The sequence below is a fragment of the Mytilus californianus genome, unplaced genomic scaffold (genome assembly GCF_021869535.1).
Source record: "Mytilus californianus isolate M0D057914Y unplaced genomic scaffold, xbMytCali1.0.p SCAF_3, whole genome shotgun sequence".
In the NCBI taxonomy this organism is placed as follows: Eukaryota; Metazoa; Mollusca; class Bivalvia; order Mytilida; family Mytilidae; genus Mytilus; species Mytilus californianus.
In genome coordinates this window covers 117,762,138-117,783,719 of record NW_026262679.1, presented here as the reverse complement: position 1 = coordinate 117,783,719, position 21,582 = coordinate 117,762,138, and the positions used below count along the sequence as shown (strand labels likewise).

General features: G+C 32.4%; 1 protein-coding gene across 3 annotated transcripts in view; it reads left to right on the top strand.

Moving 5' to 3' along the window:
- LOC127735942 (long-chain fatty acid transport protein 2-like) overlaps positions 1-21,582 on the top strand; it is an 89,327-nt gene that overhangs the window by 15,073 nt on the left and 52,672 nt on the right. The window contains exons 6-11 of one of the 3 annotated variants that reach the window (XR_007998665.1): positions 1,857-1,981; positions 4,730-4,921; positions 12,518-12,617; positions 13,908-14,106; positions 15,718-15,815; positions 16,193-16,618. Coding sequence is in view for 2 of the 3 variants with exons in the window: in XM_052246393.1 (XP_052102353.1) it covers positions 1,857-1,981; positions 4,730-4,921; positions 12,518-12,617; positions 13,908-14,106; positions 15,718-15,815; positions 16,193-16,503 (1,025 nt within the window). In the remaining variant the exon portion in view is untranslated. The other 2 variants (XM_052246393.1, XM_052246394.1) reach the window with 2 other exon arrangements.

Genomic DNA, 21,582 nt, shown 5'->3' with positions numbered 1-21,582 from the left:
GATGTTATTCACTGTTTTCTGATGATTTCAGCATACGTTTGATGTTATTCACTGTTTTCTGATGATTTCAGCTGACGTTTAATGTTATTCACTGTTTTCTGATCATATCAGCTGATGTTTGATGTTATTCACTGTTTTTTGATGATATCAGCTGATGTTTGATGATATTCAGTTTTCTGATGATATCAGCTGATGTTGATGTTATTCACTGTTTTCTGATGATATCAGCTGATGTTTGATGATATTCAGTTTTCTGATGATATCAGCTGATGTTGATGTTGTTCACTGTTTTCTGATGATATCAGCTGACGTTGATGTTATTCACTGTTTTCTGATGATATCAGCTGATGTTAATGTTATTCACTGTTTTCTGATGATATCAGCTGATGTTGATGTTATTCACTGTTTTCTGATGATATCATCTGACGTTTGATGTTATTCACTGTTTTCTGATGATATCAGCTGACGTTGATGTTATTCACTGTTGTCTGATGATATCAGCTGATGTTTGATGTTATTCACTGTTTTCTGATGATATCAGCTGATGTTTGATGATATTCAGTTTTCTGATGATATCATCTGATGTTTGATGTTATTCACTGTTTTCTGATGATATCAGCTGATGTTGATGTTATTCACTGTTTTCTGATGATATCAGCTGACTTTGATGTTATTCACTGTTTTCTGATGATATCAGCTGACGTTGATGTTATTCACTGTTTTCTGATGATATCAGCTTATGTTTGATGTTATTCACTGTTTTCTGATGATATCAGCTGATGTTTGATGTTATTCACTGTTTTCTGATGATATCAGCTGATATTGATGTTATTCACTGTTTTCTGATGATATCAGCTGATGTTGATGTTATTCACTGTTTTCTGAAGATATCAGCTGATGTTTGATATTATTCACTGTTTTCTGAAGATATTAGCTGATATTTGATGTTATTCACTGTTTTCTGATGATACTAAGTTATTGTTGATGTTATTCCTAAATGGTGTTATTGATTGTTGTTCATTGAGATCAGCCAATGTAAAGATGATATTCGTTGTTATTGTCTGTTGTTCAATGAGATCAGCCAATGTTAAGGTGATATTTGGTATTAATGACTGTAATTGATAAGCTAATACTAATCTGATATTTTGTATCATTGACCATTATATGATAAGGTTAGCGGACTTTAAAGGCGATATTATACAATTACTGTCTTTTGATGAGGTAAACATGTGGTTTTATTGACTTTTGAAAAACTGATATTCACTGAGGCCAACGGCCGAAGTGAATGTCACTAGGTTTTTCAAAAGTCAATTAAACCACATATTTACCGAAACAAAAGACAGTAATTGTTTTATTCCATGTTTCGAGCGAGAAAAATATGTATAAAATAACAGTTATTTACCAAAACCAACTAAACGTCAAACATTGAATCGTTATTATACACGTAAAAGCACGCAACGTTTTGCGCGGTGAATATACTTTTTCTGCAGGTGAATATGCTTATTTATTCAAAATCCCATTCATATAGAAAAACCTACTAAAGTTCTATCAATATGGAATAATTGGTGTTATTGACTGGTTCAATGTGATAAGTTGATGTTTATCTGATTTAGCTTTAAGTTACTGCCATGACTTTTGTTTGATGAAATCATCAGATATTTGGTGTCATTGACTGTGGTCTAATGTGATAAGTGGATGTACAAAATGTATACCTGATTTAGCCATGACTTTTGTTTGATGAAATCACCAGGTATTTGGTGTCATTGGCTGTTTTCAATAAAATCACTAGATATGTGGTGACATTGACTGTTTCCAATGAGATCAGCAGTGATTTTAGTTCTGTCATTTCTCTTTAGGTAATACAATTTTACTACGGACAAAGTTTTCTGCTCATCATTATTTTGAGGACTGCAGAAGACACAATGTCACAGTCATTCAATATATTGGAGAACTCTGTCGATATCTACTAGCTGTACCTGAGGTATGTTGCATTGGAACTCTGTAGATATCTACTAGCTGTAACTGAGGAATGCTACATTGGAACTCTGTAGATATTTATTAGCTGTACCTGAGGTAAGTTACATTGGACCACTGTAGATATCTTCTAACTGTACATGAAGTGTATGTTACATTGGAACTCTGTCGATATCTACTAGCTGTACCTCAAATATGTTACATTGGAACTCTCTAGATATCTACTAGCTGTACCTGAGGTATGTTACATTGGAACACTGTAGATATCTATTAGCTGTACCTGAGGTATATTACATTGGAACTCTGGATATCTACTAGCTGTACCTGAGGTATGTTACATTGGAACTCTGTAAATATCTATTAGCTGTACCTGAGGTAAGCTACATTGGACCACTGTAGATATCTTCTAACTGTACATGAAGTGTATGTTACATTGGAACTCTGTAGATATCTATTAGCTGTCCCTGAGGTAAGTTACATTGGAACTCTGTAGATATCTACTAGTTGTACCTGAGGTATGCTACATTGGAACACTGTAGATATCTATTAGCTGTACCTGAGGTATGTTAAATTGGAACTCTGTAGATATCTACAAGCTGTACCTGAGGTAAGTTACAATCAAACTCTGTAGATATCTTCTAGCTGTACCTGAGGTATGTTACAATGATACAGTCAATTAGAGAACTCTGAAGATATCTTCTAGCTGTACCTGAGGTATGTTACAATGAAACAGTCAATTAGAGAACTCTGTAGATATCTTCTAGCTGTACCTGAGGTATGTTACAATGATATAGTCAATTAGAGAACTCTGTAGATATTTTCTAGCTGTACCTGAGGTATGTTACAATGATACAGTCAATTAGAGAACTCTGTAGATATCTTCTAGCTGTACCTGAGGTATGTTACAATGAAACAGTCAATTGGAGAACTCTGCATGTGTCTGTAAATATATACTGGCTGTACCTGATAGATATAGGAAGATGTGGTATGAGTGCCAATGAGACAACTCTCCATCCAAGTAACAATTTATAAAAGTAAACCATTATAGGTCAAGGTACGGCCTTCAACAGGGAGCCTTGGCTCACACCGAACAGCAAGCTATAAAGGGCCCCAAAAATTACTAGTGTAAAACCATTCAAACAGAAAAACCAACAATCTAATCTACTGTGGAATCATTATTATTCGTTGGATACCATTTTTTCGTGGATTTCGTGGGTACAGGTGAACCACGAAATTAAATGTTCAACAAATAACAAATTTTCCATAGGCTTGTATGCAGACTTCGTCAAAACCACGAAATTAAACATCAACGAACATGTAAGTTTTCCTTAATCCACGAAAATTGGTACCCACGAAAATAAATGAATCCACAGTATATAAAAACGAGAAACGAGAAACACGTATGAACTACATAAACAGACGACAACTACTGTACATCTGATGTATGTTATAATGAAACACTTTATTGGAAAACTCTAGATATCTATTAGATGTACCACAGGTATGTGACAATGGAACTATTTTGTTAACTACAAACTGTACCTGAGGTATGTTACAAAATACAGTATACAGACGACCTCCGTAGATATTTGCTAGCTGTTCTTGCTGAGATGAAACGATATTTGGCAGGTTATTTTTTTATATTTTAGGTGGCAAATACATAGTAGGAACCTTCAAATGTTCAGAGGAGGCTTTAAGCTGAGATGTGTCAATGATATGATTGTTAACTTTTTTACTCTCTATGGTGCGCACAGACCTGAATATAGAAGAATTTATAAGTTCAAGAACTTCCCTGTAGTATTTACGTCATACCAGAAAATTAAGAAAATTGTTGTGTCAAGGGATTCAATATAAATCTTGCAACATTTTGGTTACAGAACGTTTTTTATAAGCCTGTTTACAGGACGTAATGTGGTATACCGTTGTCCTTCTGTCTGTCTGTCTGTCTATCGTCAACATGTCGGACAATAACTCAAAAACGCTTTAACCAATTTGCATGAAACTTTGTTGAAAAGTTTATATCTACATGTATTGACATGAGCTCCCTTTCAATTTTTATAAATTTTAGATTTTACATTTCTGAGTTATGGGGATTTATTCATTAAAAAAGGGGGATTTTCCAGTTTTTGGACAATAACTCAAAAATGCTTTGAGCAGTTTTCGTGAAACTTTGGTGAATTGTTTATATCTATTGGCGTAAGCTCCCTTTCGATTTTTACAAATTTTAGATTTTACGTTTCTGAGTTTTTATTCATTAAAAAGGGAGGATTTTCCAGTTTTCAGACAGTAACTCAGAAGCGCTTTGAGCATTTTTCATGAAACTTTGGTGACTGTTTTATATCTATTGAAATAACCTCCCTTTAGTTTTTTTTATTAATTTCTGATATGACATTGAGGAGTTATGGAACTTTATTCTTTGAAAAAGCGACGGGCGTATCATGCGCTCATGGCGCAGCTCTTGGTTATGGTTGGTTGCTACCTAAGGTTTTCATTTAGCCTATAGGTCCGAAAAATGCATAAAATCAACATGTTTTCAAACATTTCCAAGATGTACTGACTGGGAGCTTATCTTATGAAGAAGTTCACGTAACACAATATTTTAGAAAACTGACTAAAATATTTACTCTTTTAGATGAATTAAAGATTGTTTTAATTATAGTTTCAACAATTAACAAGATAGAAAATGTTCCCAACCTAAAGGCATATTTTATGTCTGTTCAGGAAAATTACAATATTTAACGTTTTCTATTTTCAGCATCCAAAAGATAAAGAACATAAGATAAAGGTAGCTGTAGGTAACGGACTTAGAAAAGACATTTGGGAGAAGTTTCGGGATAGATTTAATATACCGAAAATTGTAGAATTTTTTGGTGCCTCAGAAGGAACATCTGCCACATTTAATGTTAACGGCAGGGTTGGTGCTTGTGGAAGACTTTCTCCACTTCTTGTAAGTATTTCTCGTGCAGCTTTTCATGACCCCAATAGGATAACAGAATAATGATTTTCTCTGACCATCTGTCATTCCATCCGCTATAGGGACCATTATTTGTCCACTGACCCCAATAAGATAACAGGATAATGATTTTCTCTGTCCATCTGTCATTCCATCTGCTATAGGGACATTATTTGTCCACTGACCCTAATAGGATAACAGGATAATGATTATCTCTGTCCATCTGTCATTCCATCCACTATAGGGACCATTGTTTGTCCACTGACCCCAATAGGATAACAGGATCATGATTATCTCTGTCCATCTTCATTCCATCCACTATAGGGACCATTGTTTGTCCACTGAACATGGTGAACATACAATTTTTATGCCCCACCTATAATAGTAGTTGGGGCATTATGTTTTCTGGTCTGTGCGTCCGTTCATTCGTCCGTTCATCCGTCCGTCCGTCCGTCTGTCCCACTTCAGGTTAAAGTTTTTGCTTCAAGCTGTCAATTCCCTATTTGGTTGGCCAGACTTCCAAGCCTCTCACGTCAATCATTTTGTGTTATCGTTGGAAAATACCTCAAAATTTAATACTGAATTGATGAGAAGGAGATAAACAAATGAACAGATTGACTTTAAACACTTTTTTACACATTTCCCTTCTGTTTGTCGTAAAATGATCGTATCTTGAGCTCTCCCTTACACTATCTACGTTTCTTTTACAATAAAAAAAATCAGTATTACGAAATATTCTAAATATATCCAACCTAGTGACGTCATGGTTGGAATTCCACACTTCGTAGAAGCAGGGATATCCTTTACTCATTATTAAAATCATTCACAGAAATCATGTTATTTCGTACCCTTACCATTTCGTACCTCATTGAATATTTATATGTATGCAATTTCGTTCCTTGTGTAATATTTATATTTTTTAAATGATATTAGAAAATCAGTCCTAATACAAATAAATCAGCATGTGTAATACTGTTGACGTCTTCCTGTTGACATAAATCATGAGTAAATATTGCTTTTCGGCCTAGTCCAATACAGGAAAAAGTCAGAAAAGCAATACAGGATTTTCACTTCTGGTGGCAGATTTTCGCTTCCAAATTATGTTGGACGCATCTTAACCTGGAATAGACGTATTTAAAAGAAATTGGAAGACACATTTTTCAATTCTGAATAACAAGAAAATTTTATTATGATCCGTTTTTTATTACGATTTGCGGAAACATTCCACAACCTTTCCAAGTAGAATTTTCAATTTATTATCATTGTCATTGTTTCATTTTCGTCAAAAAAAAAACATAATGTCTGAATATTCTTCCCAAGTACTTTATGTTTGCTAGATAAATATTGCATTAGCATAAATTAAGTACCTGGACTGGAAATCAGAAATCTCAATAAAATTGACAAAACAAATTGTCATGACTGGGAAGAACAAGTTCAAATGTGATTTCCTGTACCTACAATGTTTTTAACAGTAAGTTTCTTTTTTTTTTCAATCAAAGAATTTGTATCATATGATAAAAGTCTTATGAACTGGCTGTTTCTGTATTGGCCCTTTTATAGATTCATGATCATATATGTATTGGCCCTCATCTCTTCAAGTTTCTGCTCAGGGCCAATAAGCTAATATAACCATGAGAACATTGAACCTATAAGTTATAATGGGGTCAATACAGAAACAGGCAGTATTAAAGTCTTGAGAAATTTGTAGGGAGGAGTGTTGAAATATTCATGTCTTTTGGAAGGGGGTCTTGAATTTATTTTCCTTCAAGCCAATCAAGGTGGGACTTGGAAAAAAGTAAGAGAAATTCCAATTTTTCCATCCTGGCAGGTCCCCCAATGAAATAAAATGATCAGTCTATTAGATGATAAGTATATTAATCATTATTCATTAAACCTTGATCTTTTTGTCTCACGTGTCGAAAATCACAGAATGAAAGATATAGGGATTACAATCCAGTGGCAGCGATGGCATAAACTATTTGTATAAACATGATAAAACTTTATATTTTATACCTATATGCAAATGCCTTGTGTTACAAAGTTTCCTGTCTGTCATATGTCTATTGCCATTTTCATGGTGAATATTTTCAGTCCCCTATCAATGAAGTTTAGGTTTGCACTCTCCGTCTGTCTGTCCATCTGTCAGTCCTGCAAATCAGTTTTCCACATTTTTGTGCCCCCCGCCGTAGCGGAGGGACATTAAGTTTTACCTTTGTCCATCTGTGTGTCCGTTTGTCCCGAAATTGGTTTCTCTAACTTTAGTTTGCCTCAACCAAATGTAATGAAACTTATACACAATGCTTATTACCACAAAATACTTATCGATTGAATTTGGGTGGCATCACTTTTCCCTTTTTAGAGTTATGCCCTTTACAAATTGAAAAATTGCTGCGTTCTCTAACTTTAGTTTGCCTAAACCAAATGTTATAAATTTTATACACAATACTTATTACTACAAAACTGAGATCAAGATTGAATTTGGGTGGCATCACTTTTACCGTTCTAGAGTTATGCCTCTATACAAATGGAAAAATCGTTTCCGTTTTACAGATCGATTGAATTTGGGTGGCGTCACTTTTACCTTTCTAGAGTTATGCCCTTTACAAATTGAAAAATTGCTGCGTTCTCTAACTTTAGTTTGTCTAAACCAAATGTTATGAATTTTATACACAATGCTTATTACTACAAAACTGAGATCAAGATTGGATTTGGGTGGCGTCACTTTACAAATGGAAAAATGGCTGAACTTTTTGTTTCCGTTCTCTATCTTAAGTTTGCCCTAAGAACTCTGACACAGATCGTATGCGAATTTGGGTAGTGTCACTTTTACTGTTCTTGAGTTATGTCCCTTTATAATGTTATATGCAAGCAGGGGCATCATCTGTGTACCATGGACACATTCCCCATTTATTTTTCTTCATGTTTGAAGATATTGGTTTGATATTTGGTATATAGTTTTATCATGACCATGCAGTTACAGTTCAAATTTGAATTTTGTTCGGTTAGGATGATTTTTTTGCAGCATTTGGGTCCTCGGACTTGGAAAATTCATGCAAATAATCAGTTTTCCTCAAATGTGATTTTGGGTAGCGTCACTTTTACTGTTCTTGAGTTATGTCCCTTTATAATGTTATATGCAAGCAGGGGCATCATCTGTGTACCATGGACACATTCCCCATTTATTTTTGTTATGCTTGAATAAATTGATTTGATAATTGGTATATAGTTTTACCATGACAAGTTACAGATCAAGTTTTAATTTTGTTTGGTTTGGAGGATTATTTTGCTTATGTTCCTCAGACTTAGAAAATTCACTCATATAATCAGTTTCCAACACATTATTCATCGTGCTTGAAGATATTGATTTGATATTCATTATATACAATTAAAGGCCACGAAAAGTTATAGAACAAGTTAGTTGTTCCAGTTCAATGAATTTTTAACCAATAGGGGACCATAAAAATAAGGAGATGTGATATGTATTGCCATGCAATACTCTCAGAATGTCTAGTTGTTTTGTCGCTGTGAAATACTCCCTTATTATGAGTTATAGGGTAACTATATTTGGTATATTGGATGCTTGCAAGGTTTTTTGTTAAGTTTTCGTTGTCAAGTCCGTATCTCAGATACTATATGCAATAGGTCAACTATATTTGGTGTGTGGAATGACTGAAAGTGTACATGTTCACCTGAACTTGACCTCATTTTCATTGTTCATTTGTCAATTATAAGTGTTTTTGTAGTTTGGTCTGTTTTTCAGATACTATAAACAAAAGATTAGCTGTATTTGGTGTATGGAATGAATGATGAATGTAAGGTGTATATTGCCGTTATACCGGTTTCATCTGACCTTGACCTTTTTTGGGGTTCATTGGATAATGTTTTAAATATTTCCTGTTTGGGCTTTATCTATGATACTATAAGCCATAAGGGGCATTATATTCATGATAATTGGTATATGTCATGGAATGGTTGTTAATAGGTAGACATGTCTGTCTGGCAAGTTTTCATGGTTTTGTCCATTTATCAAATACTGTAAACTATATTAGTTGTAAGGAATGATTGCAGGATGTACATGTCTGTCTGGTAGGGTTCTTCAGACCTTGACCTCTTTTTCATGGTTCATTAATTTAGTCAATGTTCAATTATTGCAATCAGGTCTGTTTCTCTGGCCCTTTGGCTTATAGTATCTTAGTATATGCAAAATGCCAACTTTATTTGGTGTACAATGTACGGTATGCAATTTAATTTAATCAAGTAAAGCAGGCGAGACATATCAGCATGTGCACTCTTGTTGTCATTTAAGTTGCATTTTATTAAGTTATTTGTGAGTATAAATAAAGTTGCCTTCACAGAGACTTTTGATAATCTGACCCACCATAATGAAATTCAAAATATTTCTCAGTGGCTAGCTTAACTTTACTAATGCATTTGTCTCTCTTGAAATATTGAGATATTTGATCTATAAACAAGACCCTTTAATTAAATTTACTACTTCACTGTTTTATTACATGCACATTTTATGTTCTTTATATATAGAAGTTTTGAAAACCTATTTGAATTAATTGGGTATCTAACATTGATTATATTATATATGTGCATAGTTGACATTTGACAACTTGTTTCCCATCCACCGTACTGACCGTAGGGGGCTATTTCTTTCAGTTCTATGCATGCAAACAGTCTTTGTTTGTTTTAGTCTCCTTAGAGCAGACTGTATCTAGGAAATACATTATTGCCTCTCAGTGGAGAATATTTTGAGGTTTTGTTTCTTTCACATGATTTATTAAACCATGGAAGTAATATTTAAAAGGAATAACAACGTCGTCACTTCAAAGGTTTCATCTGCGTTACCGCCCATCTTTCGTTAACTCGTTAATTGGTTTAATATCTGGCATGGAAGTTGATTCTCCGCATTTGATCGATCAAATCACTGACACTTTTTGGTCATTTTCGTGTTCACGGAAAACTACGAAGGACAAGTTTTTGTCGTATATATGTGCGAAGTAACCCGAATAGTCCATTCGTTACATTCCGTTGATGTACACTGCCGAATAGAGTCATTCGTTCAATTTTTATTTTAGTCCAATTTTCCTATTTCTGGTTAGTTTGATCTTCATATGACATCACATATGAAATTGGAGAACAAGGCTGGATCATTTTCAATTTTAATATTTACAGACAGTTAAAAAGCAATTTCCGTAAGTTAAGAAGATGATTGTACAAAAAATACGTTTGGACCCCCTTTTATTAAATACGAATAATCTAAGTCTTTCGTGTATTAGTCAATTAAAATATTCACAATTCTAAACGGTTCTATCCTTTAATTTATAGTTCTTGATACATAAACTAATTCGTGTAAAATAAATTTGCCGTAAGACAGATAGTCAAGTTCATTTTGTCGGTTTGTTTTAATTTTTGCTGTAGCTTGTTATATTAATACAAGTATTCCACAATAAACACTTTTTAAAAAAATATATGTTTACGAACATATTATCCCTATTTTAGCTGTCCATTTTCAATAATGTAATCAATGACATTTATAACATATACATTAATTTAGAATACTTCTCGCTATAAACTTTGCACATTTCAACAGTAAAAAAATCTATGTCTAGATTTGTCTACATTATTTTGTTAAACATCATGTGAAACCTGATCGATTCATCGGTATTTAACTGTTTTACTCGGTATCTTTGGCCTCTCTTTAAGACAATTATTGAATCAAACATTGTTGTTTAGACAGTATTTTAACTGCTTCCAATTTCCATGTTGTGAAATACTCACCAATTTATATAGCCAATACTGAGTATTAATTTTTACATGAAAAAAATATATACTACCAAATATCATGAATATGTGAACTCGTCTTGCCCAGCATAATAATTAACTTTCAACTTTAATCAAATGTTTTGATTAAGAAGGTGCCAATCTCTTCCATTGGTCAACATTGACTCCATGATGAATTCTTGACTAAGGAAATGAAATTACATTAAACAACAATTAATTTCAATATTGTCAACCTTTCTACATGTTCTAGCTGTTCTTTTGCTTATTCTATGTATGAAGACTATCAAAAGATACCCCAAAAAATAGAAACAATGGCTGTCTTTTCCCTCAGAGCTCTCAAGCTCTTTGATTTTACAGTTAACACTCAGGCTCAGTCTGAGGTTAAAGTTTTTCAGTCATCAATAACTTTGTCAAACCTTCATGGAATTTTATGAAATTTGGACAGAAGCTCGTTAATGACCAAAATACAGTATCCAGAGCAAAATTTTGAAAATGTTTATTTTCATTTTTCTGTGTTTTACTAATAAATTGACTTAGTTTATTTTACATTTAACAAGAAGATACAGTCTGGGGTTAAAGTTTGTTACACATCAATTACTTTGTCAAAGCTTCATAGAATTTTATGAAACTTTGGCAGAAGCTTTTTTATGATTAAGATAGTGTCTGAAGCAAACTTTTGAAAACATATTTTTTTTTATTTTCAGTATTTTTTTGATCGATCATCTCATAGATGGACTTAGTTGACCTAGGAATTAAATTTATTTTACAAGATAAGTTTGTAAACCTTCATGAATTGTTATGAAACTTGGACAGAAGCTAATCTTCAAGACCTAGAAATAGCATCTAAAGAAAAACTTTGAATTTTTTTTTAAATTCTGTATTCTACTGACAAATGGACTCACTTTTTAAGTCAGCATTAAAGACACAGTGTTCTACAGAACCCCTTACCATTTATTTGAAGAAAACTTTTATTAATGTTATCTTTTGCCCTTTAAATAACAGAGATTACAATTATATTGAAAGATCTAACAGTTAAACATTATGCATTAACCTTAAATTATTTTATGCAAAAAAAACATAATTTTTGTAAAAAATATTTTCATAACCAAATATGAAATAAAGGATTTCTTTTCTCTTATAGTTTAGTTAACTAGTTTTTTGTCTCGCCTTGACGGAGTAAAAAAGCGAGACATAGGTATGCTGTTTCCGGCGTCAGCGGCGACGGCGGCAGCGTCAACAATGTATTAGTTTGTGATTAGGTCTAGTTCATGGGGAACCATTAGTGGTAGGCCAATGTTAATTGGTGTTCAGTTGTATAAGCATTAGCACATCTCATTTCCATGGAGAAACTTTTGCTTAGTTTACATGTATTAGTTTGTGATTAGAACAGTTTAAGATGAACTGCTAATGTTAAGTCAATAATATTTGGTATGCAAATTTATTGGCATTTGCAAGTATCGTTTCCATGGAGATTATATAGCCCCACTCCTGATCATGGTTCATTGACTTTGAAACTTTTACATAGTTTACAAGTTAATGTTTGTGTTTAGGTTTGTTTAAAGGGAACGACTTATAATAAGTCAATGGTATTTGGTATGCAGTTGTATTAGCATTGGCACATCTCATTCCATGGAGATTGTTTAGCCATGTACATTCAGTCATGGTTCATCGACTTTGAATATTTGCATAACTTACATGTTAAAGTATTGCTATTTTAATTTCAACATTTGCATTATCAAAATTACAAAAAGGCGAGACATATCTCTGTGATAACAGTTTATTTTTTGTTAAAAATTTCAGCAAAAACTACATCCCACAGGAATGGCTATTATCAAATATGATCCCTTGAAAGATGCTCCATATAGAGATAAGAATAACAGATGTCTTTCTGTGGAATTTGGTAAGAAATATACATCACATATCTTAGTTCGAAATATGTATTTTATTTTATGTCAAATTTTATGTTTACATTTTTTTTTAAATCTAAGTTTGTTTTGTTTTGTCTGTTGACATGTCATAATCAAAAGATATGAGTTGCAATGTTTTAGGTTATTTTGTCTGTAGATATTTCATAAACTAAGGTATTGAGTCATCAAGTTTTGGGTTATTTTGTCTGTAGGCATGTCATAACACAAGCTATTGTATTACATAGTATTGAGTTTTTTTATGTTTTTTTTTTGTTAAAGTTTCATGATTTGTTTTGTCATAAAATAATCCAAGCTATAATATTCTGTTGCAGAGTGTTGTGCTGTTTTTTTCTGTTCACATGTCATAAAACAAGATATTTGGCGGCAATATTTTGTGTTGTTTTATCTGATGACATATCATAAAGCAAGCTATTATATTACAAGTATTTATGTTTTTTTTTGGTCATAATAAGATATTTGATAACAATGTTTTGATTTGTTTTGTCTGTTGACATGTCATTAAATAATCCAACCTATTGTGTTGTTTTTCTGTTGACCTGTCACAATCCAAGATATTTGGTTACAATGTTTTGTTAAGTCTGTTGACATGTCACAAAGTGAGAAATTGTTTTGTTTTTTATGTTGACATGTCATAATCCAAATATTTGGTTACAAAGGTTTTTTTCTGTTTTTTGACAAGTCACAATCCAATCTATTGTGTGTCAGGCCTAAAGGTATTGTGAAGTTTTTTGTTGTTGACATGTCATATTCCAAGATATTTGATTACAGTGTTATGATTTGTTTTTTTTTTCTGTTGACAAAAAATAACCTAAGCTATTGTGTTACATGGTATTGTGTTGTTTTTTCTGTTGACATGTCATAATCCAAGATATTTGATTACAATGTTTTGTGTTGTTTTGTCTGTTGACATGTCCTATTCCATGATATTGTGAACAGGGTATTGTGTTAAGTTTTATTTGTTGACACATCATAATCCAATATATTTGGGTACAATATTTTGTGTTTTGTTTCTGTTGACATGTCATGAAACAAGCTGTTGTGTTACAGGGTATTGTATTGTTATTTTCCATTGGTGACATTTCATAAAGCCAGATATTAGCTTACATGTTGAACATAATTATGATGGTAATTAATAAGATATAAACATTTTATATTAAGTATTTACCTGGTGGATATTTTACGTTTCGAGTTGTATTTACTAGATGATCATTTAATGTTAATTATATAGGTGAATATTTTATGTTAATGGATTTATTTACAAGGTGAACCAGGATTGTTTATAGCAGGAATACCAGAATTTTATAAAGATGGATTTTACAAAGGTCCTAAAGAAGTGAATGAGAAGAAAGTCCTAAGAAATGTGTTCAAAGATGGTGACTCTTTCTTTAACTTTGGTGATTTGATGTACATGGACAAAGATTACTTTATTTACTTTCAAGACAGAGTTGGGGACACATTCAGGTATTTTGCTACAAGCAGAGATGTCAATGTCTGATTGATTGCTTATATATAACTGGTAACATGAAAGTATAAAAGTTTTAAGAAATACATGATTAATCATGATTTTTATTGGGTAAATATTGATTATTTAGTTTTGGATGAAATTCTTTAAATTATAATTAGACAGCATGTGTCAAATAATTCAGTAACAATTTCTAGAAAAATGGTTTTATATCCAAACTGAAGGTGTTGATGGTATACAGCATTAATGACTTTGTGTATCCTCCGATTCATCTGTTCATCCCCATTCATCTGTCCACCCCCTGGTTCATAATTCTATGGATTCTTTAAACTTATTTTTCAGCTTTTCTTTTATAGAAATATTTGCTGTTTGGTCTTCAACATTTTCCTGTTGTGTGGTCATGTATAAAAAGTTTCAGAGAGGCCTTAGGCTGTCACTTCATGTTTAAAGATACTTTGGACAAATATGCTATGTTAATTGGGCTGCCACTACATTTTTCAAGCTAAAGCTTTTTATGCTCCCAACACACAATTTCCAAGGGAATATTGTTTTACCCCTATCCATTCTTCTGTCTGTCAATCTTTAGTCTGTCCTTACATAGAGAAAATGGTTTGTTAGGCTAACTACGTCTTCAGTTTTCAAATCTGTACATTTATATAATGCAGGGTATTAGTACATATACTAAAGGTTTGCATATAATAAGCATTTTTATATTCTTTGAATTTTCGACATATGACAGGATGTTTAACTTTGTCATTTTTAGGGAATATTATGATTAATAACAAACCTTTCTAAATTTGCCCGTTTATAAATTTTGAAATTATAAAGAAAATACTAAGGTTTCAATTCCCTCAAGCAAAGTTGGCCTTAGAAGGATTTGGGTATTATTTTAGGTTAATTTTGATTATATAGCTCTTCAACTGATTCGGTTTTATACATCTATGGCTTTCAAATATTCGGGTTTGAGCGTTCCTGATGAAGGTAAATCCAGAAAAGCGCTTCGGACGCATGAAATGTATAAAGTGTTGTTTTCATATTTTATGCATGAGTGGTACTTGGTTTGTCTGGCAGACCCTTTCTACAGTTTTCAGGCTAGAACTTTTATATTATGAAGGCTATTAGTACATATACAAAGGGTTTGTAAGTTATCAGGATTTAGATTTTCTTTAAAGTTTTCATAAAGACAGTTTGTTGAACTTTGTCCTTTATTGGTGAAATTATGCATGCTGGGTACACAGTTTATTTGACTAACTTCTTCAGTTTTCAATTTCAAGCTATAACTTATGCAGTGTTTTAGTAAGAAGCTTTTTATTTATTTAGACATTGATAATGCATATACTCCAGACATGCATTTCATGCATAATTTGATTCTATGCAGTTTATGCAATACACATTTTATAAGCACTTTAAAAAATAGCAAAATTGAGAACTGCATGAACTATAACCTCATTGATATGTGCTAATCTTTTACACTTGACTCAATATTTTCTGACACTTAAACTATTGATATTATGTTTTACAATACAGATGGAAAGGAGAGAACGTGTCAACCAGTGAAGTAGCCAATATTTTCTGACACTTAACTATTGATATTATGTTTTACATTACAGATGGAAAGGAGAGAATGTGTCAACCAATGAAGTAGCCAATATTTTAACTTCCATGGACTTCATTCATGATGCTAATGTTTATGGTGTAAATGTTCCAGGTAAATGTCAGTTACTTTTATGTCATAAATTGATAAATACAGGGCTAAATGTTATATGATAATGCATAAGAAGGAATAGTAAAAAATACTACATTTTACAAGAATCTGAATAAAATACATTGAGGTCAGTTTTTGAGGCCAGTAATTGCAGTCAGTTATTGAGGCCAATAATTACTGTCAGTTATTGTGGCCAGTTGAGGAGATCAGTTGACCTAATTATTGTCTGTTATTGATGTCAGTTTTTGCTCTGATGACAAGAGTACACAAAAGACCTTTGTTCTCAATGCTAGTAAAACTATAATTTGAATTAATTTTACTGAAATATTTAAAATGTGTTTTTTTTGTCCTATATTCAAAAATATGAATTGTTTTTGTAGGTCAAGATGGAAGAGCAGGAATGGCAGCATTGCATTTAAATGAAAGTGAGAAGTTGACTGAAGAAAGACTGAAGCATATTTATGATCATTGTTTAAAAAATCTACCAAGTTATGCCAGACCATTATTCCTACGATTGGAGGAACAAACAAGAGTTACAGTGACCTTTAAACAACACAAGGTTGACCTTGTCAAAGAAGGATTTGACCCCAGGGTCATATCTGATCCTCTGTATTATTTATCAAATGAAGCTAAGAGTTATGTCCCTTTAGATGCGAGCTCTTTTGGAAGTGTACTCAAATCAAGACTTTGATTTATAATTACTGAATTTGTACAAAGGTTGTTATTAGTTTGCTATTAAACAGGAAATATACTATTTTGAATATAAGGCTGTACAATGAATTATCCCTAATTAAGGGGAAATAGAGGTGTTATCAGTATTTTATGAAAAGAAATGAATTGTGTTGTTGATTAATTTACATATAAAGTTTACACTTTAAATATGTATTATTTTTATATTTTATTCAAAGGTCCTCAATGCTGAATCAGGTCAAGAAATCATTAATCCAATATTAATAAATATTTGATATATAGCTGTTTTTTATGCGCATAATTGTCAGAGAATTGGGTATTGTAAATGCTAGTCATTTAAAAAAAAATTATCAATTTAAGATTTATATATAACATTGTCTTGTCTATACTAACTCCATTTGAGGAGAAACCAAATAATTTTATATATTTTATAAATTTATGAAGCATTATATTTAATCTTTATTGAAGACAAAACTTATTAAAAATTGTTAGATATTCCAAAATATTTGTATGGTTATATAAGATTCGTCTATTCGTTTGTTTTAAATGTGGGCCTCATTACATTATAGTTATCTGGTTGTGAAACATATTTACCTCATACTTTACTTTTCTTTTATTACTATATAGAAAATGAATTCTGTATTTAAAGTCTTGTTTAAGATATAAGCAGCATTATGTGTATGACTTACCATGATAGACAGATAAGTTTTAGAACAATCAATATTAAAACATACTACTCATCAACTAAGTTTTGCAAGCAATTTATATATGTGATTTAGGGAGTTGTAAAATAAGAGATATAAATTGGCTCAAATACAGAAAACTTTGATTTTCTCTTATACCAATACATCAACAAAAGTTTTAAAAATCTCTAGAAAGTGACCTTTATATATCTATTTTGGTGAATTTGTGTTGTAAAATTGCTGCCTTTTTTGTTTTCATCCATAAAGGGATAAATTTCCTTTCTAATGGGAAGTAATAGGTCCTTTCTATAATCCCAAGAAAGAGCAGAGCAGATATCTTCAGGATTTGAAAAAAAAAATAACACTAATCTTTGTAGTGATAGTTGTTATTAAACTAGATTAACACCTTCAAATCAACAATGGTGCTATATTATCTTTTACTTTCATATGTTTTTTTAAATTCTATATATTCAAGCATGAAAATATTATGTATAAAGCATTATACTTTAAGTGACTGTGTTGAGGGCTTTACTATATTGTGATTATTTTGTAATTCGTTGATTTTTACAGATTATTTAGAATAAATTTAAACAAAAAGTAATGTTTTTCTTGTTAGTGAAGCTTGTGTAGTTTAGGATAAACGAATGACAGTTACACGTGAGATGCCATTTATTATACCTTACAAAAATATTAATATATATTGGTTCTTATTTTTCATCCTACAGGATGTCTGATTTCATGCACACGAACAGAGCAACTATATTCAGATTCATAAGAGATACAAATATCTTGTTATAGGAAGGTATAAATCAAACTTTGTAAAACAAAAGCTAGTATGTTGCAAACAACACATTCTCTGAAAATGATATCAAGATATTTTAGATTTTGGATGGAAACATAATTAGTATGTTAGGAGGACATATTTTTTAACATACAATCAGCTTTCATATTGGAACCAACTGGGTTCTTCTTCTTGCTGACTTGTTCCTTTACTCATACGAGACAGACTTCATACAGGACCTTCTTAGAAAGAATGGAAAGAAATATAAATAAGAAGATGTGGTATGAGTGTTAATGAGACAACTCTCCATCCAAGTCACAATGTGTTAAAAGTAAACAATTATAGGTCAAAGTACGGCCTTCAACATCAAGCATTGGCTCACACCGAACAGCAAGCTATAAAGGGCCCCAAAATTACTGCATAATCTTTTAATTTCATGCTCAGGTTTATAGATGATGTCTTGTCACTAAATAATTCCTAGTTTGGTGACTATGACTTGAAATGAAGGATATCCACAGATACATTTTAGTCTGCCTCCTGTCTTTACTTACATTTGGACATTGACAATGTCAGTTGAGAATAAAAACAGGCGCCAACCCGAGTTGGTTGACTGTTATGGAATTTCTGTGTCACCTGACCACGGATATGGTCCAATTGTAACCACAATCCTGTCCTCTTCGTCAATTGTGACATCACCGAATAAGACCCATCACTGAATTAGTACTTATCATGAACATCATGAAGGATGCCGCTAGTGGAGCAGGTTCTATTTACCCTTCTAGATTACCAGTCTTAGAGTTTACCCCCAGTATATGAGGAGATTGGTGTTACTCAATCTTACCAGTCTTAGAGTTAACCACCAGTTTATATGTAGATTGGTGTTACTCAATCTTACCAGTCTTAGAGTTTACCACCAGTTTATATGGGGATTGGTGTTACTCAATCTTTAGTTTACCCTCAGTTTATGAGGAGATTGGTGTTACTAAATCTTTAGTTTTCCGTGTTGTGCTTTGTGGACTTTGTTTGTCTTTTCTTCGTTTTTCGTTTTTTGCCATGATGTTGTCAAAGAGAGGCGAAAGATACCAAAGGGATATTCAAACTCATAAGTCGAAAATAAACTGAAAACGCCATGGCTAGAAAAGAAAAAGACCAAGAGACAAACAATAGTACACAAAACACAACATAGAAAACTAAAGACTGAGCAACACGAACCCCACCAAAAACTTGGGGTGATCTCAGGTGCCCTGCAAGGGTAAGCAGGTTCTGCTCCACATGTGGCACCCGTCGTGTTGCTCATGTTAGTACAAACCCTGTAATAAGTCTAATTCGGTAGGTCACATTCGGGAAAAGGGTTCGGGATTGTAGTTACGACATTAGGAACATATCCGCTATCATATGTGAAACGGATATTCCGTAATGGTCAACCAACTCGTGATGGCGTCCGTAAAATTTACGAAGGGATGATTTCAACTTCACCACTTGGAAGTCTTGGTTAAATTGCTTCCTTGTGAGCAGCAACCCTCTATCAAGGAAATCATGATAGGAAATACAAGCCCTGGAGTATCGTATCAACTGGGAGAATTTCTCTTCCACTCATGAGCTTTGAATTTCCCCTTGGTATCTCTCGCCTCTTTTCAATGTAATAAAGAAAATATCGAAAACATACTGCGAGTAAAGTGTTTATAGTTGTAGATAGCCACAGGTCACTATTCATATGATGGATGGATGATGAGAATGGACTTCAAATACACTACTGTGAGTGCATGCTTTTTATGTGTGTTTGAGGCATAAAACATATCTTTCTGATATTGTTAAACATCTACACCCCTTGTTTTAATAATTTTGTATTTACATTGTGTCTTAGATCAAATTTATTCGTTCAGTGTATGTTCACTTGTTTTTGTTGATATGTCTTTTGATTGAGTTAAGCCATTTCAATTGATATTTTATAGTGTGTTTTTAAATGTTGTGATGTTACACTATTGTTTCAGGTAGGGTGAAGGTTGGCGCCTATTAAAACGTTTAAACCCTCTGCATTTGTTTGCACCTGTCCTAAGTCATGAACCTGATGTCCAGTGGTTGTCGTTTGTTGATGTGGTTCATAAGTGTTTCTCGTTTCTCGTTTTTTTAAAATAGATTAGACCGTTGGTTTTCCTATTTGAATGGTTTTACACTAGTCATTTTTGGGACACTTTATAGCTTGATGTTCGGAGTGAGCCAAGGCTCCGTGTTGAAGGCCGTACTTTGACCTATAATGGTTTACTTTTCAAATTGTGACTTGGATGGATTGTTGTCTCATTGGCAATCATACCACATCTTCTTATATCTATAAAGTACATGTATCCAAATGGCAACCTTTGAAATATTGGAAAGATTTGATAGCTATTATTCTTATACTCTCCGATAGTGACGGATCTTGGGAAATCTAGGAATGATCCGAATCTATTTGAAAAATGAAGTAGGTCATCGACGGTTCGGATGGAGTTGTAACTTATTTTATCATTACATTTGGATATTTATGGAAATATTTAGCACCAACAAACACATAAAAGGTAAGTATTTGTATGTATGCAAATGTATTTGTATGTATACAAAATATTCTAGCCGTCAGCGAAGATTTCATCGCAAAATTGGGTCTCAAAGTTGAGCGCAAATTTCTCTCTCAGAATCCAGTCGACAAAAATGGAAAAAACCGGACACCAGCAGAGCTGTATGACCGTTATGGAATATATATGTGTCGCATATGATCACTGATATGTTCATCTCGTCATGAACACAATTCTGTTTTTGTTTACACGATTGTGACATTACCGAATACGACATATCACCGGATGTTCACTTGCATGAGCAACACGACAGGTGCCACTTACTTACCATTCTGGCTGATCTTAGTTATCAAGAACGCTCAAACTAAAAAAATAAAATTATAGGATGTATACATACCAAGATACGCTAGAAGCTATATGTCCAAAAAGGAAGGAAATTAAACTATATGTACATTCAAAAATTGATGTTCTTTAACTTATGTTTACTAAGTAAAATGAAACTTTTGTTGATTGATGATGAATTTAATTCGAGATATTATGCTTTCTGATGAAACAATATCTTACAACCCTTTATTCCAATATCATACAACCCTTTATCCAAACTATTCAATATATTTTAATTTTTGCAAATATCCATATAAAGTATTTTTAAGCATGAGAAAAGAAAATTTCTCATTGAAGAGAAAGATTTAACCAAAACATAGATTAAAAACAAAAAAATCATTTTTTTTTTATTTGATTGAAAATAAAGACATTAAAGGTACATCATAATCCGTTTTTATCATTGTAATTTCAAGATTGAATAAAACATCGATTTAAAATAAGAATGTTTTATACAACAGCTATTTGGATGCATCTGTGTATAGATAAATACACTGAAGAATGGTGACAATTTGTCTGTTTGATTGATGAGTGTGATGTTTGTATAACTTAAAATATTTAGTCATCAAATAAGTCAATAGTAAAAGAAAAAAGAAAATCACAATGTTTTTAAAGATCATATATAAGTAAAATAAACAGAAGATTGAAATATCGAAATATCGAAATTCAATATATGTGTAATTGATACC